A 24052-nucleotide genomic window follows, 5' to 3' on the forward strand; every position below is an offset into this window, starting at 1 on the left:
GGGCCCTTGTGGCCAGGAAGGCCAATGGTACCTGGGGTGGGTTAGAAGGGGGTGGTCAGTAGGTCAGAGAGGTTCTCCTGCCCCTCTGCTCTGCCCTGGGGAGACCACACCTGGAATCTTGTGTCCAGTTGTGGCCCCTCAGCTCCAGAAGGACAGGGAACTGCTGGAGAGAGTCCAGCGCAGCCACCAAGATGCTGAAGGGAGTGGAGCATCTCCCGTGTGAGGAAAGGCTGAGGGAGCTGGGGCTCTGGAGCTGGAGAAGAGGAGACTGAGGGCTGACTCATTCATGGTTACAGATATAGAAGGGGTGAGTGTCAGGAGGATGGAGCCAGGCTCTTCTTGGTGACAACCAATGACAGGACAAGGGGCAATGGGTTCAAACTGGAACACAGGAGATTCCACTTAAATTTGAGAAGAAACTTCTTGATGGTGAGGGTGGCAGAGCCTGGCCCAGGCTGCCCAGGGAGGTTGTGGAGTCTCCTTCTCTGCAGACATTCAAACCCGCCTGGACACCTTCCTGTGGAACCTCAGCTGGGTGTTCCTGCTCCATGGGGGGATTGCACTGGATGAGCTTTCCAGGGCCCTTACAACCCCTCACATTCTGGGATTCTGTGAAAAGCTGTTACAACAGTTCCTCTTTGACAATGGAACTCTTTTTGACTGTTTTAAAAAGGTATTCGCTAGTCATGCTGTTTGTTCACTATGATAACAGAAGAATAAAAAGGTGAACTGTCACTAGTGTGTACATTTTTCAGCGTATAAAAATAACGCGAGTGGTTTCCAGCATGCAGGAAAGTGTGGTTTATTCTGGACCATGTGGAAATTAAGAATAAAAAGGGGGGGAAGGAGGTGCTCAATCTTTCTTAAATGATGGCACATGCAAGTGGATTGAGCATTACAGTCCAGAGCCTCTTCACTGCCACTTAGAAAAGTAGTAATTACTGCTTATGCTTTCCATTTCTATAAGTTCAAGTCCTTTTACTTGTAGATGCGATTTGGTAGAGCTACACAAGGCAGCGTATGAATATATTTCACATTATGAATAAGGTACAAGGAACTTTTTATCTTTTACAAATACGCTGTGTTTTTATAGATTGAACAAGATGTATCTTCATTGCACATGTGCCTTGGAATTAATTTCTCAACACTGTATTATTTCTCAGTGATCAATGTCTCAGAGTATTTCTTACTTCAAGCGGGAAACTTTTGTCTCTTAACTGTATTTCTGGGCCTTTATGCAATTAAAAGCTGTAGCTCTGAGGCTGAAGATTCTGTAATTAGCTGTTTCCTAGAACCTGGATAATGATGGTGCATAGATGTTTTGCCCTTAGCTTTAAACTTCTGTTTGTAGATTCCGAATTCAGAACGTCTCACCAAATATAACTTGTTTGCTCCACAGGACCGAGCCCAAAATCTTAATGAGCGAAGGACGAGTACAACCACCCTGACCGTAGACGTGCTCGATGGCGACGATTTGGGCCCGATGTTTCTTCCCTGTGTGTTGGTGAATAATACTCGTGACTGCAGACCTCTCACCTACCAAGCAAGCTTGCCAGAACTGACTGATCCTGTAAGTCCTCTTAATTTTTTGGGAGTTTGATACATTTGTTTTGCAAACAAGCGCCATCTTCTGTGAACGCAATTGAGAACTGTAACTGGAAGGTCATGTGTGCTTGGTGCCATGTTTTATGTACTAAAAGAAAGAAAACTAAGGTAAGACATATGTTAGGAATAGATGATGAAATTCTAGCTTGATTATTGTGGCAAACTGCTCGTCGCCTGCAAGGGCTGAGTCTCAATGAAATTTGGAAAGTTGTGGAGTTGCTTTTCCTGATCTGTCTATGTTTTGCTCTCAAGGTATCCCAAAGAAAGTGCTTTTGAGACAGGTCTTGACGTTTGAGATTGTTACAGTCCTTAGGAGAAAGATTTTTGGCAGGGGAGGCATTAGTCACTCGTCTCTGAGAAGGTTGTGTGTTGCCATTCTCTGGTCTCAATCAAGAGGTATTAGAGAGATGCGTGTGTTTTTTCTCATGGAAATGCTTATGCTGAGTACATCGGTTAATACATCAGTTAGTACAGGGGTAAAGGTCAACATGAGGCTCATTTCACACCAGGACATGCACAATGAATCACAACAAAGAGGAGCTTTATCATTTTGTGATGAAAGGCAGTGCCAGCTCCCCTTCCTCACAGGAGAACCACGGCTTGCTGTGACAGAGATGTGCAGCTCTGCAGCGAGCCAAATAGAAAAATGAATTTCTTAATTGATATCGATACATGACATTTGATTCATGTAGTTAAGAATATAAAAAGGAAGAGCTGATTGAATCACTAGGTATTACCCCACCCGATTGACACTGACATTAAGATAAGGTTGAGTATTGACATAAAGATCATGACTTTCCTTGATCATTGCAGGACACGCTCCATCCCTCTTCCTTTAACCAGGAGACGGGAAACTGGAGGCTGTGTGGAGGTTCCTGCTGTTCTGTGCCTTATTTGTCTTGCCGTACGCTGCCTCATAGTCTTTTGCCAGCCCACGTGTTACAGTTTCCCAATTTGTTTGACCTTGCGGTCCCACTGCGAATGTGCTTGAGCAGGGTCACCAAGCTCCACCAGCACCCTGCTTGGGTGATGCAGGTGATGCTCTTAGTGAGTTTCAAAGTCTCTCCCAGTTGTTTTATCCGCTTTAGGACCAGCTGAAATTGTGTCTAGTACACAGCAGTTGATCAATTCCTCTGCAAAGTTTAACAGTGTAGGCTCTGGTTTAATAACCAGTACAGTCTCAAAGAGGTAAGGCAGGGCTTATTGTAATCAAGATAGGTGATTAGTGTGCCTTCTGGTTAAGGGAGGGCTAGAACAAGTTTTGGGGAGGTGGTATAAGTCTGGTGGGACCCCTGGGCAAATTTCTTGGAGAAGACTGGGCATGTGCACCTCCAAGGGCGGTGATTTCGCCCTGCTGGACCAGCTCTTCCTAACAACTGGAGCCTGAGTTGTAAGGTGAAACGAGACCAGAGCCTTGGTATTTGGTTTATAACAGCAGGAAATCGGTTGTGAAAAGGGAAGGGGAGAGGTGTTCCGTATTTAGCCTTGTTATATTGATTTACACATTTTTTTCTCTTACTTCTACCCCTTGGTGTTTGATAAGCCATTGTAAATGTGGTGTCTATTTTTGACTTTGTGAACAAATGCTTTGACTTTACATTTTACATTCATTTGCCTTCGGCTTAGTGTCATTTTAAGGAAACTGGGCTACCACACGTGGCCTCATCAGGGTTACTGGGGTACCCAGACTATGTGGGATGACAGGCTATGCCCCCATTTTATCTGCACAGATCTGATAGAGTTCCCAGTTCAGAGGCAGGTGAGGCAGAAATTATTCGTAACCAGTGGCTGGTCATTACAGTGGTTTTCATCTGGTTACCTTAAGGTATAATGCAAATCGTACAGTTTTCCTGCTACATCTCTTGCAGATGGAAGGAATTCTGCTCTGTCTTCAACCCTGCCTGTGATCAAGAGCATACGCTGGGCCTTGTTTGTCCAGCCTAGAAAAAACCTGACTAGCGATTTAGGTGCCTAGTTGCAAAATGTATTCATTCAAACTTCATAAGCTACAATCTGTTCAGGTGTCAGCTTTTTCTGTTTGCTTTTTGCCTCTTTGCCCCTTGAGAAATCTGATCCATGGAATGAGAAACCAGTTCTTTTGATAAACTACCAGCTATTTGCTGTTTATCGTACTTGCGGCACGGCAGCCGTTCTGATAGACCTAAGTGGAAGAAGGATGTTTGAACATGAAGTTTTACCTTGGTGTTCCTCAAATATTTACTTGACTTCTAAATTCTAATTCATTTAGAAGATACAGCTGGTACCTAAGAAGCCTCAGCTAGGTGTAGCAGGTGGAACAGAATGCTGTTTGCTGAAGTCTTTTTCATTGTAGCCACTACATGGGCTAAAGGACTGGGTTTAGTCCAGCGTTGTCATTTTGTTAATTTGCTTTGTAATTTTTCAACAAACATGAGAAGGAATATTAATGAATCTAGAACAAAGAGCGTTGAAGTATGAATTATTCAGAAGCAGTAACTTGAAAAGAACTCCTACTTTGCGGGGAAAGATGCCTACTCAGCTGACCTCTGAAATAAAGAATTCAATGTAACTGGTAAGAAGAATATTTTTGTTCAGTCTTGCATGGTTACTTATGTTTAGTTGGCCTCCATCCATGAATTTACTGAGTTAAAAATCAGATTTCCTTTCCAAGCTTCTTTCCCTTAGATTCTCTAAAGCAGTTGCATACATTGGCAATGAAGAATCCATACAGCGTGCGCTTTGTTTATGGCCTTTGACTGGCAGAGCTGGAAGAGACCAGCAAAATTAGTGGAGCTCTTTGTTACCGGAGAAGCAATTTATTTTCCTGAATAACAGTGTCAAGGTTTACACTGTGCCTTCTGAGAGCTGGTCTGACTCATGGCAGTATTAATAATATTGCTAAATCTGCTCTAGGCTGGGCAGAGTGCTGTAGAATTACTGTCTGTGCACTTGTAACAACCTCTTTGGCATTTCTACCATTTGCACAGGCAGAGTAAATTTGCCCCAAGCTGCAGATCTTCCAAGCAGAACCAAAGGTTGTCTGCTGGTCCTGTGCATGTGCATGGAGAATGAAATATTAACATATTCTTGATCAACCGGGCACTGTGACCAGCTGAGCGTTGCCACGAGGTGAGATGTTCTTTGCCGATGGTTGCCTGGTTTGGGGCTGTCACTCTTTCAGTGCCACCAGTGAGCTACTTGAATTAATTGCTATGATGGCCTCATTAGGCCAATGATCATAACTAAGATCATACAAATGTCAGTGTCTCTGATATCAAATGCTTGCGAGATGCTCTTGCGACATGGTAGAGGAGGCAGAAGCTCATGGTTATGAGTCAACAAGCTTTGATGTTGTTATAGCTCGTTAGCTCTTCTGAATGCTTAATCGCCTCACCGCTGCTGAAGCCTGGACACAGAGCTCCGTTACTGGCCTGTGGTCCACACCTGAGATTATCCATCGCTTCCCTGGGCAGTCATTTGCTTGGGAAGTGCTACCTGTTGAGTCCGATTCAGTGTCCACGCCAGTGACGGGGTTGCTGCTTTACAAGTTCCCAGGCTAGGAGGGAAAAGAGAAAAAAATTACTGAGTTTTGAGTCCTCTAATAATAATTGCAAAAAAAAAGACACCAAAGCCCACGAGAAGACAATGTTCTAAGTCATTGTTAGAAGTTCTGCCTCATGATGCACTTGCAGATTCCTCGACTTCATTCCCTTGAGGGGAATGCAAAGTACAGCTTCAGCAATTTCTTACAGAGAGCTGGCATAAACCTTTCGGAATTCAAGTTCCACAAGCCAAGTGTATCACCTCTAACAGACAGAAAAGAGGTGCCTGTGCTGGGTGAAAGGATGCAGGTACGAACCTCCCGCGTCTGCTCATTGCTCCCTGTACTCGTGCGTGGTTTTCCATAACTTTCCTGCTTTAGGAATGGATTTATTGTTATTAGCTAGATTTCCATTTCTGAGAAAACCTGTGGTGTTTGTTAGGTTTGGGTTTGGGGTTTTTTTGTTACAAAGTTGTATATTTAGCTTACTATTTCTGTGTCTGATCAAATCTGGTGATTTACTGTCTCAGGAAGGCTTCAATAAATTAGCATTAATGAACAGTATGTGCAACGCATCAAATGGAGTTAGAAAACATAACCTCATGAACATCTCATAACATGGGAAAGATAATTCCTCCTCCTTCTTTCTCCTTCTGTCTATTCCTGCCATGCTTACTTTGTGAAGGTTTTGTCCATCTCTTTACTCAGTTTTTTCCATCATCATGCAAAGAGGGAAAGCCAATTAGCAGTAAAATGTAGATGAGGTTTATTTAATCAGTAACTGGACCAGTTTTGCAGCAAACTGATTCATTGTCAGGTTCCATAGGGTAATTACCAGTCTACATGAACACTGATATACTCCGTGACACCTGTGAGGCTTTCTTTGTACTAATTCAAGACTCAACACTTTAACCACCTAGCTGCATTATGAGACATTGCTTATTAATGCACCACTGGTGCATCTTCCTACACGGCAAGTATAGGGTTTTATACTAATTATCCTCGGTATCCTTAGGAGTGGTGTCAGCAGGGACCTCGCAGAGGCTGCGGGCTCAGCTGCCCCATTGAGAGGCTCAAGGAAATGGGTCTGAGCAGAGGATGAAAGGCTGGAATAAAAAATAATCATCATGAAAACATGTCCACGCAGCCTGTAACACAGGTTTGGAACTGTGCAAACTGCAGACTGTGGAGGTAAGGCAGAATGAAGAGTTTTACTCCACTGTCACAGAAATTAAGAGTTACAATACGTTTTTTATTGCACGTTTAGGTCGTTATATATTCTATATTTAAAACTGAGCAGGGTGGTTTTTGGTCATTTCAACAAGCTTTTTTGTTTCTTTTTCCCAAAGGAAAAAGGGTTTGAATACTTCACACAAGGGACAAAACAGTTCTTGTGCTTGCATATATGCAAAACACAATAAACCGCCATTATATTAAGAATTGTGACTACGCAGTAAATTCATCAAATCCTCAGTTTTACCTCGACAGAACATCTCACTTGGAATCCAGAGTCACTCGAAGTGTTCCTAGTCAGCAGTGAAGAAGGCATTTTGCATTAGACTGATAGGTCTCTAAAATACGACAGATGCTTTTTAAAACCCATGTTTTATCTTTTCATTTCTTGCTGAAACTCACACCAGTTCTTCTCCAGGCCGTTCCCCATTCCCTCGCAGTCTTCTCGCTCAGCATCGCAGGGTGACATCCTGTAGCAATTGCACTAAAAGATCTTTCATAGCACCTTCCCTGGTGGTGTTATTTGCAGTTATTGAGAACTGACCCTTTATGGTACCTTGTGGGAACCATCAAGGGTGCCCGTCGTGGGTTCTTCTCAGGGAACTGAGGTCACAGCAGCGCAGGACAGGTTTGTTTTGTTGTGATGGAGGAGGAAATAAAAAGAGTTGGGTGGAGGACTGAAATTGGTGGATGGTGCTGGGAGCAGAGGACAGATGGACTGGAGTTGAACCAAGGGTTGGACTTGATGATCTCTGAGGTCTTTTCCAACCCAGTCCATTCTGTGATTCTGTGACAGTCTGTAAGTAAATAGGTTTAATCAGCTCCGTACAAATCTGTTTTATGCTTATTGTTGATAGCTAATTAACATTGCAGAGGATGTGCTGGTTTTTCACTGCTTCTGAGCTTGAGGATGATAATGAGTTAACAATTCTTTCTAAACGAGTTTCATAGCAGTTCCTTCCCATCTGATGGTACAAATCCCAATTCCTTCCAAACAGAAAACCTCCTGGAAGTTTTCATCTAGAGACGCTAATACGTCAAACTTGCCGCGAAACAAGTCGTGGCCGAAACTTCTGGAAACAGCCTCTCCCCACCTTAGTTAGCACAGCAGCTCTTAGTCAAAGAGAGAAGTCCCTAAAAGCATTCAAGGTTTGTTTTAGTGTTTCATTCTTTATTTCTCATTTTTGCTGTGGGAAATACCTACCCACAGAAGACATTTTATCCTTTTTACCATGCAAACTAAAGCCAGACAGCGTGCTGTTTCAGCCCGAGCTTCCATACAGATGCTAACTTTAATAAAACCTTTCAATATATAAGGAAGCTGTGTCTTCTACTTATGTGAAGGGTCAAACCTCATGGAAAAGCAGGAATGCTTATCCGTGATGAAAGGTGGTTTTCTCGACTTTTCTTGTGATCATGACTGCTTAAATTCCAATGTGCATTGGGAGTGAATTTCCCCCTACTGACAGTCCAACCGCGTCAAGCTAAAAGATAGCTTAGATTGCCGGTTTTTGTGCCAATTCATTTCTTGGTTAGATATAATACATTTAAAACAGGTGTTCACGGCTGGTTTAGGAACCTGTTTCTGAAGCAGTTGCATCTCAATATGCCTTTTTTTCTTTGCCATATTTTTCCTAAGATTTGGAATCTTTTATGGCAATGTGGTAAAAGAGGTTTGCCAGCCCTTGGCTTCCTCTGCCTGTGGACTCTTACTGTGCATCAAGCATCAGGAAATAATTTGAGATTCAATTTGTTTCTAATTACTCCTTTCTCAGCAAAGTAGATGCTGTCCAATTTTTGGCCTGATGCTAAATGCTCTTTTAGGGAATGGTATTTACATTTAATCCTGGAATTAGACCATGATTGAGCATGGTTATGTCCGCTGGCACGATCAGATGCTAAAATATAGCTTGGGTTTGTGGCTTCCAGAGTTTCATCATTAGGAGAAATGAATGTTTCTCTTTATACACTTTATTCCCCCCTTCATCTGTTTCTTCATCCCTTCCAGTGTTACAAACTCATCTTAGCTTTGAATTCCAATGTGTGTTTCTCGGTAATCAATACATGGGAACGTAGCAAATGCCGTATCCGCTGTGCTGTGTTCATCTCCAACTTTCACTCCGTTCGTGTTGCCTCAGGATCCCTTTTACATTGCCCAGTAATGAGCCCATGTGTTCTTTACATCTCATGATTTCAGGGCTTGATAGGAAAGAGAAATAAGCATAAGCACACTCCAGTTTTAAATAAATGTTTAGCTGAGACGATCAACTGCTAACAACTTATTTCTGAGTTTCTATACAGAAATCTTTAAAGGTAAAGCTCGTATTTTATGTGACATTTCTGCATTCCCTAATGAATGTAGTAGCTCCAGAGCACAGAACATCGGACCTCTCATACATGATAGTCCAGGCTGTTAACTTTTTGATTTTACCATACACACATATTGTCTGGCTTTCTGTATGAACTCATTCTCGTCTTTAGCACCATAATCATTTTGCATTTTCTTCACAAATAGTGCTGTGTCTGAATAAGCGTTAGGAAAAATAGCACTGGCAAATTGTTACTTGCTATAATACTAAAAGGTTTATGTACTTTTCTTATCTGTATGTTATATCTTGGAATATTTATTTAGAAAAACCTGGCAATTGGTGTAAATTAGAGTGAAATCTTTGGTGAAAGATAGCATGTGCCATGAGATGAATGAATTCCTGTGTATTTACTAGCCAAAAATGGCTTGGTAGACAGGGCAATGGTGTCACTTAACCCACACTGCAAGAATGGACCAGAGAAATGCTTCAAAAATCGGGACTGGAACTCTCTACGTTCTCGGGTTTTTCTTGTTCAGGAAATAAGAGTCTCATGTCTGAGGCTTGGAACAGTCCCTGTGCCACGGGCTGAGTGATGAACTCATTGATCCATTTCTCACCTATTAATTTTTCATTAGCAATTTAGGTAAAACCTGCAACTCGGATTAGCAAAGGGAAAATGAAGATTGATTTCCACAACACATACGCAGCTGTCGGAAAGGAAAAGGAAATGAAAGGAAAAAAATGAAAAGGAAAATTGTTATGGGCAAGCGACTTGCAGTAGAGTTGAGCGGCAGATAGCAGTTTTTCTAATGAAATGGAAGCATAGCTGCACGATGAACTGATTGGCAATCCTGAAAAGCAATTCAAAAGCTGTGATCAAACCTTGGGTGCAGCGTCTCTTGGAAAGTTTATGGATAAACTTTTCATTTGACTTTTTTTTTGTCTGTTTTCACAGAAATTGCAGCCATACAGAGGTCACCAGATTGATATGGAGCTCAAAGTAATAGACGATATTGAACAACCGATAGCGTTCAGAGTAGATTTACTAGCATAGGTATTTAATAACTTGATATCGGTGATTTTTAATTAACTCTATGGAAATGACTCTTCCAGCCAAGTCCAAATGAAGAGCTTTGATAAGCTGTTGATTATCTGCTAGTGCATGATAAGGAGTCATAAAAGGTCTTTTAAGTTTTCTGTTAAGATTCTTTCCTTGCTTTTCCATTTTTGTGATGGATTCTGTCTCCCATATGCAATGTCTTGATAAGTAGAGCCTTTTTTAAAGTAGTGAAAAGTAGTGAAGCATGAAAAGGTTAAAATTGCAAAGATGTGATGCTACAGGTAATTAATTTTTATGTATTTGGGAGTATAGCAAGACAGCATGGCTAATTAAAAAGAATTGTCAGTAACTTTAATATGTGAATACGTGAGCCTGAGAATTGTTTTCTTGGCAGTTCAGTATCTAAGATTAACTTGTGATGTTAAATACAGGTGTATTTCAGATAGAGGAGAAGCTAAATTGGCTACTTTTCACTTCTAGAACAAACAAAACCGTGCTTTTAATTTATCAAATGTAACGAATGTTTCCGGAAAACAGATGTTTCACTTATTGAAAACACTATTTCCGGTTGAGAAAATTATAGCAAGGCTGCAGAATAAGTGAATAGAGACTGAAAGGTGCTTTCCTGCTGGGGGGTTTAACCAAGTCGCGTTTCAGAGATAGAGGTGATGGCTGTGGGTGGGAATAAAGGGACTATGTCGGAGTTGGGGGCTGGATGATGTCAGGATTTGGGATTTCTGTGCTGGAGATCCTGCCTCCCATGTCTGGGGGTAGAATAGTGAATTTCAGTGAAAGACACAACAGGAAGACACATGGACTTTTTTATAATGCGGAAAGAGAACTGGCTGATCATGATTTACATGCTTTAGGTTTTTCACTCATACTAATCTTAAAATTCACAGGTGAAGGTTTTAAGGGGAGAAAAAAAGATCAAGAGCTTGACTGAAAACTGTGAAGTTTTGGACAATATGTAGTCAAAAATTAAATAGGACGAGAAAAGCATCATAGCAGATAATCTTCGAAGCTGCGTTTGGAGTGAGAGAAACACGTTTTGGTTCTTGCTGGGACTGGGTTGTCGAGCGCCCTGTGATGCACAGGAGAAGCAGGACCCAGGTTGGTCAGCAGAGACCCCCATGGGTTCGATGTTTGGCTGATGGTAAAAACAGGCCCATGTTCTAGGGAGTCATCAAGCTGTAAGGTGACATTTGAGAGAGTTAATCTCAAATCTGATTCCTTTAATTATCGAGACTAAGGGGGGAATAAACCGGTAAAAATGACTGATTTTATCATAGACGTAATTTTCTTTTTTCCAAACATGGATATGTTCCATTAATTGCCTGATATTTATCATCGTGGTTAGTAACGTTCTGGGACGACTGATCTGCAATTCTTATGGCTTTGTCAGAAGCTCAGAAGGAAAAGGGTCCTGATTTTGCTTGGAAGAAGTAACTGTGGAGCTGTAATTAGAAGTCATTTCCTTTCAGTAATGAAGATCTGCTTTAATTCAGATTTTGTTCTGGCACATCAACCACATAAGCCAAATAGAAGAGTGTTGGAGAGGGTTCCTGGTTCACTACTGGAAGCCACCTCCTTGTGTGGCAGAACCAGGGCCAAAAAACTGCTCCATTGATGAAGTACAAAACCTGCCAACCACCTGCCGTCTCAGTTGAAGAGATCTTGCTATTCTTTGTTCGTTCTCCAGTTTTCATTTTAAAGTCTGTCAGAAAGAAGAAAAGACCAAAAAAAAAAACACCCCACCTTGTAAAAAATGATTTTAGGATAATGTGTGAGATCAAAATAATTCCGTGAGCACAGTAGAAAAGTGTGATTCCTCACTCTAGTGAGATACCCTGCACCACCTTGCTTTCTGTGATACCGTTAAGGGATTTCAGAAACGAAGCGGTTGAGCCTTTCTCTCCTCCAAACCTCGAGGAAGGTGCCTGAGAAACACCATCCCTGTCCATCCTGAGCTCGGGCCTGGATCTTGAACATACAAGCAACTGCTCGTGTGATTTAATGGCTGTCTTGGATATTTGCCATGACAAAAAAAAAGCCACTTTCACAATCTGCACTTGTGTTTTGTATTTCATAAAACTCTGCTTGTTACAGCATGTACTAGAGCTATTGTCAAAGAGGAGGCATATATATTAGTGTATTTGATCCTTAAATGTCATTGAGAAACATTTAAATGTTGACATTTAGACGAAATACTCTTGCAGTGATGTTTTATCAGTGAACTTAAGAAAAATTCTCATCTATGTCATAATAGTAATCCTTGTAGAGATAATTATCATTTCAGTAGCTAGGCAATCCCATTAAACTAGAAACTAGCCGTTCATTAAGGGTCGGGAAGAAAGATTCCCCTTTCAGCTTGTTGATAATACTTGGGTAGAAAACCTTGCTTAAATCCTCAGAACCTTTCCTCTAAAGCATGAGGAAACCGGTGGTGGAACGTGCTCTTCAGAAACAGGAAAATGCGGTTACTCAGCTTTGCATCCATCCCTCAAGTTGAAAGAGCTCATATGGCAAGATAGGTAGGAGTTTGCTTTGTAAATAATTGCTGCTTTTTGTTCTGGAAGAGCAATGGGCTTGAGGAAAGAAGCCTTAAATGCAAAATTTCAATACACTGAGGGTGGTGCTGATAGCCTGACTGATGGGAATTCCAGAATCCCAGAATGTCAGGGGTTGAAAGGCCCTGGAAAGCTCATCCAGTGCAATCCCCCCATGGAGCAGGAACACCCAGCTGAGGTTCCACAGGAAGGTGTCCAGGCGGGTTTGAATGTCTGCACAGAAGGAGACTCCACAACCTCCCTGGGCAGCCTGGGCCAGGCTCTGCCACCCTCACCATCAAGAAGTTTCTTCTCATATTTAAGTGGAACCTCCTGTGTTCCAGTTTGTACCCATTGCCCGTTGTCCTGTGACTGGTTGTCACCGTGAAGAGCCTGGCTCCATCCTCCTGACACTCACGCTTTCTATATCTGTAACCATGAATGAGCCACCCCTCAGTCTCCTCTTCTCCAGCTCCAGAGCCCCAGCTCCCTCAGCCTTTCCTCACACGGGAGATGCTCCACTCCCTTCAGCATCTTGGTGGCTGCGCTGGACTCTCTCCAGCAGTTCCCTGTCCTTCTGGAACTGAGGGGCCACAACTGGACACAATATTGCAGGTGTGGTCTCCCCAGGGCAGAGCAGAGGGGCAGGAGAACCTCTCTGACCTACTGACCAACCCCTTCTAACCCACCCCAGGTACCATTGGCCTTCCTGGCCACAAGGACCCAGTGCTGGCTCATGGTCACCCTGTCGTTCCCAGGACCCCCAGGTCCCTTTCCCCTACGCTGCTCTCTAATAGGTCATCCCCCAACTTATACTGGAACCTGGTGTTGTTCCTGCCCAAATTCAAGACTCTACGCTTGCCCTTGTTCTATTTCATTGAATTTCTCCCCGCCCAGCTCTGCAGCGTGTCCAGGTCTCTGGATGGCAGCACAGCTTCTGGCTGCTTGACTGCAGGTTCAACACTTTTGAAATTTCCTCTCCTGTGAGATTTTGACTTTGCTTGTTCACCAGGTGAGAAAACAGCTCTACCAAAGCAGAGTTCTCTGAAGGACGATAATCTATGTGTAAATAAAAAAGAAGCCAACAGCCTTAACCTAATGAATCTACGTACAGAATGAATCATCAAGAAACAAAGAATCTGGGTGAAATACTGACCTACTCATTTTTATGTTCACCTCTTTTTTTAAATTATTTTTAATGGATGGGTTTTTTGGTTTAGTTTCACACAAATTACCATAAGAAGTGTCCCACCAGTGGTACTGGTGATACTCCCCCAAAGGGTTCTCCTACATCACAATTAGAAGCGCCGTCTTAAAAATAGATATAATAATAGATTGGTTTGGGTTTGTGCTGTGAACCTGATTTTGGAGGCCAGGTCAACTTGGAGCAGCTACAGTGCCCGCAGCAAGATGCACGACCAGATTTGGGTGAAGATCCTTGTTGTTCTGCACATTTTGAGCCTGAACGCCAGGTATTTGTTTAGACATCCCCGAGTTTGTTTGAAGAGACAGGGAGCTCTCTGTAACACGGTTTTATAGACCTTTTGTGTATTTTGTCTGTGTCGTTTTTCTCAGGCTGAAAGGTGCTGTGTATATATATATATATATCTATATATATATACCTGTATATATCAGGCCATGCCCTGCATTTGATCAAAGCTTCGATCAGAACTACTTGTGCCTTTTCTAGTGTATTATACTGTGGCTAATTTTTCTAAAGGCATTAGAGAAGCCATCAGCCTCTTCTCCTTAATCTCAAGATTAAGAGTTTGCAAACTCAGCTGAAATTGGCACCTGTTGACACAGCTGACAACTGTATTCTTCTTCCCTTCTGAGAGGAATAAGCATTTGAAAGAAAACAAAAAGGGTTAATATTTCACAGACTTTTGTATCATAATGAAATCACTCTTAGAAATGAAAAAAGAAAGTCATTAGGTAGTGTTACACTGATCTTTAAATATTTTCTATTTTTTATGAATCTGTGCCAAGCAGAAGTAGGTGTGTTGGAGTTTCACAACTTGCTTTTCTGCAGCTCTTCTCTTGCCTCGTCCTGAATCCTGAACAGAAATCATCATCATAAACCTTCCATGGAGAATGTGAAAGATAATCAAGGCGATAGAGTCCATGTTTCGTATGGTAAAAAGTGAAATGTCAGAAAGGAAATGTTGATTGTTCTTTAATCACAGTCATCACGATGGGACGAGTAGAAGCTCCAGTCTGAGTTGTTCTTTTGCCTGAATTGCACAGGAGATTATACCTGAGTGCCAAGGCAGGAGGCCCATTGCATAATGGATTCTGTTTAGTCTCCAGCACAAATTCTCTGTTGGAGACATTTCTTATAAAGCATGTCAGATACAGAAAAAGCAATTCGGTAAACACTGTGATCAGATCCTGATGAAATTCAGTTCTTTTTTGGACCTGCTGTTCCTGGAAGACATCATTGATAAAAACAGTCTTTATTTTCCTCTTTGCTCTGATTCATTATGCTGTCTTGCTGCTGTTTCAAAATACATTTTCCTCCTCAAAGGTGGCTTGTTTTTACAAATAAATGAATGGAATTGTGCTTTTTGGCAGCTTACTTTGTTAACAATGTGATCTGTCAGGATATTTGAATTTTACAGTTTTCATTTTGGTAACCTACATAAACATTGGACACAGCACAGCAACCATGGATTGTATTGAACAACTGAAGAAGGTGCTAAAAGCTATTTGACAGTTATGGTGCTGAATTTAGAAAGCAGATCCCTTCCTAATAATCAATCTCATGTCTTGATGTTTCTCACCACTTAGTAAAACACTTCTCGTACCCCCACGGAAGACATGAGAGGTTAGTTCAGAGACAGCAACTCCATGTATTTCTATCAGTAGCTTTTAGAAGTGAAGGTGAACTTCTAAAAACCAAATATATAGAAAAGTTAGATTTATTTGAAACTTGGTGATCAACCCCCATTATTATTACTTCCTGCATATTCGTAGCTTTGAACAATTTTTAACAATAATTTCATAATACTAGGTTTCCTGTGGGCTGTTCCCCAGGTGTAGCGCGGTTCCTGTTTCACTGGTGGTGCTGAGAACGGTGCCGTTTCCCCCGGTGCAAAGCTCGTCTCCAGGAATGCTGCCCGCGTTTCATTTTCACGTCACGTATGGACATTTCATTGGACATTGGGTTGGACTCTGCAACACCACTGGTGGTCAAAAGTATTATTCGAACAAAACATGGACCTTGATGTACTGATCAAGTGAATTGGCTGCAAATTTTTAGTGTTGAGTGACGTAGATTTTGAAGGAGTTGGTTTCCTCATGTAGCTTTGCTGTTTCTCAGAAAGCGGGTTTTCTCAGACATGGGATTTTTGTTATATAGACCTGTTTGGCTCCTTGACAATTTGATCAAAACAATTTTCTGCAAAGGATTTAGTCTCCATTCTGTGTTTCAGCTTCCCGGTGTGTTATTCAACGTGACATACACAATCCGACTGATGACAAGTGCTTTGGTGGTATCTTCGGCTGTGAATGCTTCTCTAGGGTCCTGCTTGCTTTTGGGATTTACTTCCCTTGTGGCTGAATAACTCTGTTGAAATATTTTCTACATTTTCCTGACACACAAGTACTTTATGATGGATTTGTGTTCATTAGCGTTTTGTCACAGCCCTTGTTGTACTGGCAAAGCGTCTGGAGCAGCAGCAAGAGATGATGTTGGAATGGGTTTGCAATTCTTCCTGCTGTTTTAGTGCAATAGAGTCGGTGTTTCTGCACAGCGTGGCTGTCATGTAGCTAATTTCCAATTTACAGCTCGTGCTCTAACCTCATGTGTTTCTCAAGCAAGCACAAGGAGAAGCAGTGTAACCGTAATGATTCATCAATTAATCAACAACTTTGTTGGTTTAATATTGTAGGGCTCCCTTTGAAGGGATTCTGAGTGTCAGTATGGGGTAATGTATGTTGCTTTACTAATATTTTCTATCCAGCACAAAGCTTCTCACCCTTGTTTGTGTGGAGATGAGAGTTCTGCTGTGTTGATCAGTGAATTCATTAGCTAAGCCGTGAGTGCCTTGTGTGTTGATAGCCAGCCTCCGGACTTCATTTGAAGTCCATTGGGCACAGTTACGGCTTCAAACTGGGAAAGCTGAAAAATATATTATTTTTCAGGGTTTAAAAACGCTAACATGAAATGTCTTGTGTTAACTAGTTGTGCTAATATTGACCGCCCTGTTCTGATAAAACACGTGTATCTATGTTCTTTTACACCAGAGAGAATGATGGTTAAACGTGGTGCGTTGTTTTCCTTCGGAGGATTTTGTGTTGGCAGTACAAGGTATCATTCTGAAATGCTCTACAGTTCTCAGCCATTCCTAGAAAACTGTGACACACACCAAAACATGTGGAAAGAGAAAAGAACGCTGCATCTCTATGTTTATACAATTTGAACATTGCAAACCATTATGTGCATCTTTCTTAGCTTTGTTGGAGCCGTAGAGACTATAAATGGTCAGACACAAGGAGTAACCTGTGTGTTTCAGTGATTGAAATCCAGTGTGCCAAACCCGACAACAGAGGGACAGGGCAGTCTGGTCTTACTGCCTTCAAAATCACTGAGTCACTTAATCAGCTCAGAATTTGGATCCTTGTGTCCTTGGCTGGAAACGTGGGTGAGTGTCTGGATACAGGCTCAGAGTCTGGGGACAGAGGGAGGTTTTTGGGCTTAGACAAGTCCCCAGCTTTGATTTTTCTAGTGAACCCTTGGGTGTTCTTTGGAAGCGGCTGGTTCTTGCAGGCCGTCTATTTATTCTGGGGAACCTTCCCTCCTGCTGTCGCCGTGCTGCTTTGAGCCTGGCTCAAGGAAAACGCCACGTCCTTTGTATTGCCTCCATCTGAGTCTCCTTCATGCAGTCGTGGGCCCCACAAACATGTCACTATTGTCCTTTTAATGAGCTTCTGTCTTTTTATGAAGCTCTCCTCGTCCGTACATAAATAGGAAAGATTTACATACACCCTACGTAATAATCATAGTTATTACTGCTGTTGGTCAGAGCATGTTTGACTACACAGTTTTAGAATAATTATTTTCACAGTAAGCACATGCACGCAAACAATCCCGCACGTGCTTTTAGAAACTTATTAAGATAACGGCTGCTTCTTTGTGCAGTTATGTTTTTGTAGTTCTAAGGTGCTTATGTTATTATTAAAACTATACGAAAGTACCTTTAGCTTTATTTCAAGACACGTCAGCCTATTTAATTCAAAACAGCTTTAAACTATCCCCAAACATTTCAGTGGATTGTGACTGATCTTGTTGCACCGATATCTTCTAGTTTATGAGCAGCCCATTTGTGTACAGTACTTGAAAAAACAGCTTACATGGAATAAAAATTGAATGGACTTCACGTCTCATTCCTAGATTTCTTCTACGACTTGATTTTCTTCCACAACGTGCTTCTATTCAATTGATTGCTTTGGTTCTGAGGAGTCAGTGGCAGCATGGGATAAATGAGCTATTGTTCAAGTAGAACCGGTTTTATATCAAATGCGGTTTTTTGAAATGCTGCTCTCGAGCCTCTCCTTGAATTAGAAAGCAGCACGTGTCCTTGCTTTCTGAGTTCTCTATACAACAAGAACTGTTTCAGTCTGATCTCGGCGGTCGGTGCGGCTGACAGCTCCTTGTTGACAAGGATGGATCCATTGCTGATGCTCTAGTGTAGACTCGGATATTTTAGCTTGGCCTGCAATATTGTGTTTAAACTTAGCAAAGCAGACTGCTTTTGGTGTGGGTATCTTTTTAACTATAATGTAGATGTGTCTGGAATGCTTCAACTGATCTGAAAATTCAAAAATAACATTTTAGTCTTGGACAGTTTTACGCATAATCTTATCTCTCAGCATGGAACTTGTATGCAGTCCTAAAGCATTTTAAAAATTCAAACAGATGTCAAATATATCTTCTCCTCTCTTTCTTTATGCCTATTTTGAGCTCACGTCCTCATTACACTTTTAAGAGTTTAATTTTTTAAAGAGACAAAAGTGGAAGCAGGCGGGTGACAAAGGACCTGGGCTCCTGTAGGACACAACTTCTGGGTGGCAAATGTGGGCAGAACAGTTGTGTTATTGCAGATGACCACATGGCTCCATATCCAGAATTGCAGGAAGGGTTATTAAGTCTCTCCCCTTGGTGTTCTCCTCTTGGCTCACCCCTTTTCCCTCTAGGTTTATTGACAGGCATCGCGGAAGCTCTGGCAGGTTTCTTCCAAATCGCAGCAGCGGGATTTCTGTGCCAAAACTTGGCCAAGCGTGGGCTTGTCTCCTTCCTATTCCTACGCTACATTTCAAGTTCCCTCTTGCAGAACGTGGAGCGTTTGAGCTTTCCAGAGCAAAGACCGCCAGGATTAGTTGCATGTGGAAAAAAGGAAACAGCAGTTCCGAGGGGAGGGCAGAGACTGATGCACACACATTCATGGGGCAGCCTTGTTTCTGGTTGATTAAGCAGCCAGGGTTACAGAAGCTTCTTTCAGAGTTTGGAATGGCAGCTCTGGTGTTACTGCTGGAGAGTGGATCAGCAGAGGAAAACTTGAGAGAAACAGTCCAAGCGACAATGAGGGCCAGGGGCTGTTAGGAGCTACAGGAATGCTATGAAGTTGGTAGGTAAAGAACTGGACATACAAATACTGAAGGAGCCGAAAGGCTGCAGATGCCTTTTCTGGCGTTCTGCTTCCACGTTTGGCGTGCGAGATCGTTCTACCTTGGAATAACAGTGAGAATTACCACAGCGTCCGTCTCAGCTTTTCAGATGTACCTACCCTTCAAATGGCTGTGCCTTGCCTTGAAGTTATTTTGCAGTATGTGTTTGTGTATCACATCCACCTCAGCTCCTAATTATTCTGAAATTCAGTTTGGTTTGATTTCCCTTTGAAGCGTTTGCTGTGTTTCACTGCTATGATAGTGTATGAAGTGTCTGGTTCAAGAGGCACAGCAGCATAGTCAGGCATTTGCTTGAACGTTTGTGAACTTCCTCTCCTTGGAGGTGCTATTCTAGGATAAAATCTCTCATGGAAAGCAGATTGCTATCGAAATCTTACCCACTTAATTTTGATTTCAAAAGGGACATGTGCTGTAACTATTCTTAAATATGAGGATTTTTTTCTCCTGCAAATTCAGCAAATACCCTTTTGAGTGGGATGTTTTTGTGTTACAGATCTGCCTACTGGCTTTCTAATGTTTCTGTTTCAAATCTGTCTGATTTTTCATTCCAGGCACGTGTGAATCCCATCAGTGTCACTCCACCCATCCAAGCCATAGATCAGGACCGAAACATCCAGCCTCCGTCTGATCGACCGGGCATCCTCTATTCCATCCTAGTTGGTTGGTGTCTGCTACTCTTGCTTTTGCTCACAATCAATCAGTCACTTTTGTTATGATGGCCAGAAAAAGATTGACTGGGAGAGTGGAAACCTAATAACAATTCATATTGTGGTTAGTGGGACGTTTCAAATCATTGTTCTACCTATTTATGCTTAATTGCCATTTAGAAGCTTATTTCAGATGGTTGCATTATTTATTGTTATTTATTCCAATGATATTCAGAATGGCCTGGTTTAGCGAATGGAGGAGCAAACACACAAGAGAGGCTGCTCTGTTCTTGGAGCTGTGCTGCCATGTATTTGACATTCGCAGGTTCAAAAGCACAATGAAAGATGCTAAAGAAAGGCAGTTAGAGCAGGGTTCCTTCTTAAAGTCTTTTTGCAGAGCAATGTAACGGCTCTTAATGCATCCACCTTTAAGTTTGCTGCCGTGAGCTTGTGTACCCTCCCTTGTCATTTGGCGTTAGTTCAGTTGACCATGCTGTTTTCTGACCAGAGAAAAATGCAGTTCTAGAAAGATCTCAGACAAACACCCACTTTGCTGGGGGATTTCTTGTATTCTGCTGTGTTTTTAGTGGTTTGTTTGGTTTGTTTCTGCTACTTTCCTGTGTTTAACATTTGTTTCCAGTTGCTTGGCTTGTATGATTTGATAACGGAAAGGCCTAAGACCGGGCTTTGCAGTTGCGCTTCCTGAATTACAGAGAATGACATTGTAGTAATTTCTGTGCCCTGTGACTAACATGGCAATTGGAAGTTGTGTTTTTTCTGGAATCGCATCTTTTTCACGTTTGCTGTGTTAAACTGCAGCTACACGGCTTTCTCACCCACAGAGAACCACAAGATGTTAACAAGCGGATTGCGTAGTTTTGCTTCTCATTAAAACAAAATGGTCTTGAGGCATTTCCAGGGCACTGCTCCCAGGAGCGCGACAAGGGACACGCCGGTGGCAGGTCAGGCTCAGCATCCTCTGATCTAAAATGGCAGGTTTTGTTGGGATAGCCATGAAGCGAGTGGATTCCTTCAGGCTGTAACTGGATTCAGATCTGGCAGAGCAAGGGTTGTATTGCTGTCAACTAGTCCTTGGCCAGCAAAACTTTCGTAAGGAAATTTGCACGTACTTCTAAATATCCTAAGTGTTTTTATGTTTGAAAATTGACTTGGTTTATTTATAAATTGAATTGGCTAGTTTAAAAATCCTCTGTGAACAGTGCATCATCTAGTCAATTTTTTTAAATGTTCTTCACTTCCTTGTCCCTTCCTTGTCCTTCCTTGTCCCCTCTCTTTTTGGATTTTAAGTCTTCGTTTCTGCCAGTATTTAGTGCTATTCATATTTTAGCCTCAACCTCAGAAAACATTGAATAGTTTCATAGGAAGTAGGCCTTGCAGATATTTCTCGTTATATAGTTTTTTCCCTTGCTTTAGGTCTAAATGCAGCTCTTCTTTATATCTTTGGATATGTCTTTTTTTAAACCCTGGCAGGTCTGAACTATGCCCATAGAATAAGAGAGTAAGCTACTTAGTGAATATGAGTTTCATTTGATTTGACCAAGTTCTAATTTGGTTTTGCTTTTACCCTGCTTTCTTCCTCCCACTGCACACCTATACAAGTCAAGTCCTGGCATGTTTTTGGGGCACTATGGATGTTATATATGAAGATACTAAGTCTGTGCATCTTTCTCATTGTCTTATTGCATCTTCACAGTAGATCCTGAGCTCACTTGTGCCTGATGTGACTTGCTAACCTCATCCTGCTGAGTATAGTCCTCTCAAAGGATATATCGAGATGTCTGAATGTACTTGTTGAAGTAGTTACGGACCGGTACTGATAAAACAATAGAAGTTCAGGTCTTAAATATTCTTGAGGATCATCCTAAGATTAGAGAACTAGTTATGGCATAATACTACTAGGACTCTTGTCTACTATTTAAAGTATTGATGAAAGAGCTGCCTTCCAAAGAACAGTAAAGTGCTTCAGAGAAGAGGATTGAACTGGGGCCATACTGTAATATTTAATTTCTTATAAAATGCCCAGATGTTTGGAATTGTTTTTTCATGCACTAATTTTTCCAATCCTTGACTTTCAGGAGTGTTAATATAATACTTAGGTCATCGCAATAGACCCACAGACAGTGTCTGGCGTACACAAGTGTGTTTGCAAGCCCCTTCTCTTTGCATATCATGTGTGTGCAATAAAAAGGGGGTAGAAACCAGCTCAACTTTCCTCACCTTCAGTCTCAGGCTATTGTTTTTCCTTAGCACTAACTGCATCCACAATCCTGTGTGACTTTTGTATTTACTGCTCAGCCCTGTTTGAAGTTTTTCCTTTAGCTCTTTTTATTAATAATTTTAAGGCTTTCTTTTCTCTGGTGCTGGTCCTTGGGGAAAAGTCAATTTTACCTTTAACTCATCAGCTTCTAGTTTTGCCCCTGGAACTCTCTCTGTGGTTTCTGCTGCCAGTTTTGGACATTTAAGTGTTCTGGTTGGCCAATAGTTAAATGAAGAGTCAAAAAGACACAGCAACATTTTCAGACCAGGTGAGTTTTTCTAGAGGCTCGGAACTCATCCACAGAGCTTCAGACCTCTTTGCTTTTCCTGACTTACAGCCTCCCGCAGGTTTCATTTGTGAGGGATCGGCAGTTCTCCAGTACCACTTGTCTGTATATGCAGACAACACAATTTGAAGTTCTATTGTTACAGCTGCAGTAGGAAATTCCTGCTTTCTGGAAGCAGACCAGGCAACAGTGTGGACTGAGGGTTGCTCTGCTCTGCCAAAACGCAGATATTTTTGTGTGTTCAGAAGCAGATATCTCTGTTCCTGGAAAGCTTTGCTTTCAGAATTTAAGGTACCCAAGAGTTTGGACTCTTCCTGTGGCCAGCAACAGCTGAACAGGCATCATCAATTGGGATTCAGGCATTCCAGCTCTGTTACACTTTGATCTTTACTTTCCTTTTCATCTTGTTTGCTGTCTAGTCCTCCTTTACCTGTTGAGTGTTCTTTTTTTGTTTTATTTTTTCATGCACTAAGTTTTCCAGTTCAGGAGTGTTAATATAATATTTAGGTCATTGCAATAGACCCACAGACAGTGTTTGATTCTTTCCTTACACAATCTTAACTTCATCTTCCCTGCTGTAGATCACTTTGTGCCTCTTACAGCCGTCTCCATCCTCCCCTGTGTATCTGTTCTCCTTCAGGAACATCTTGTTTTCTGCTTTCTTAGTGCTTTTGCATGTAGTCCTTCATTTCTTGATCTTTTTCTTGGCTTCAGCATTGGCACCTGTGATGTGCAGCCTCCTAAGGCTGCAGCAATCTGTTCTCTGCCAAAACTCTTGCTGGATGCCTAGTGCTCTTAAAAAATTCAATCCGTTAATTAGGAGCTGAAATTGAAAGGGGGGGAACGGGGGGAGGGGACTTGGAGCTAGAAACTCTGCATTTATGTTGGTGAAAGAAGAATCCACAATGGGTTCTTCCTATTACTAGTCCGCAGGTGTATGGCATACATGTATACGGAGATACTCACAGAGTGCATACAGTGTGTGTGTCTATACACATAATATACACCCAGTGTAGCAAATGGTTGTCGTATGATGAGTTGCAAATTAAAGTATTGCACATGAGTGTGGACAGTAATCTGTCTCCTTGGGATAGCTACGCACTCTTTAAAAGCACTTTCTAATCATTCCACTGGAAAGGTGAACAGACAGCATCATTTCTCAGAAAAGTGGTTGTTTTTGTGCTGAATCCTGTGCCCTATTAGATTGCATGGAGGATTTGTCACAGCAATATTTGTCCTGCTGTTTTGAGACAGCGTAACTGGTGAGCTCAGAGGACTTACTGGGGCATTTGTACCATCAGCCGGGAGCACAGGACTAGTGCTAGACCTAAAAGGACTCCAGATCTTAGATCTGCAATCTGTATTTCGGTTTCTTCAGGTAATCTGTCAGGCAGATAAGCTGTGAGATGCCAGAGTTCATGCTGTTTCTAACAGGATGGGTCCTTTGCATCGCCCTCACTGGATCTCCGCAGCTTCTCTGATCTATTCGGACTCCCACTGCTTCTGTTTTAACTGAGTTGGAGAATATCACAGAATCCCAGGATGTCAGGGATGGGAAGAGCCCTGGAAAGCTCATCCAGTGCAATCCCCCCATGGAGCAGGAACACCCAGATGAGGTTCCACAGGAAGGTGTCCAGGCGGGTTTGAATGTATCCTGGAAACTCGGAGCTGTGAAAACCCTGTTTACTGCAGCCAATAAATGGAAGCTGTTGGACACCGATGAGGTTTCATCTGATGCTTCCTGCCTGATGAGCAGCTGCTTTTCTTAGAAGGATTTATAAAACAACATAACCTGTTGTTACTGATGTATGGCTATCATGTACTTAGTGGTAACGTCTTTGTCAAATCACCTCATTGTATGTTTTCTTTGTTTAA

At 42.0% G+C, this 24052-nt stretch overlaps 1 protein-coding gene across 12 annotated transcripts in view; it reads left to right on the forward strand.

Moving 5' to 3' along the window:
• PCDH15 (protocadherin related 15) overlaps positions 1 to 24052 on the forward strand; it is a 684798-nt gene that overhangs the window by 468205 nt on the left and 192541 nt on the right. For 11 of the 12 annotated variants that reach the window (XM_071811575.1, XM_071811571.1, XM_071811570.1 and 8 more), the window contains 2 exons: positions 1400 to 1570; positions 19518 to 19626. In XM_071811575.1, the coding sequence (XP_071667676.1) occupies positions 1400 to 1570; positions 19518 to 19626 (280 nt within the window). Of the gene's footprint in view, positions 1 to 1399; positions 1571 to 19517; positions 19627 to 24052 lie in introns of those variants that run through there. The other variant, XM_071811574.1, reaches the window with a different exon arrangement.

This window comes from Patagioenas fasciata, chromosome 8 (genome assembly GCF_037038585.1).
Source record: "Patagioenas fasciata isolate bPatFas1 chromosome 8, bPatFas1.hap1, whole genome shotgun sequence".
Classification (NCBI taxonomy): domain Eukaryota; kingdom Metazoa; phylum Chordata; class Aves; order Columbiformes; family Columbidae; genus Patagioenas; species Patagioenas fasciata.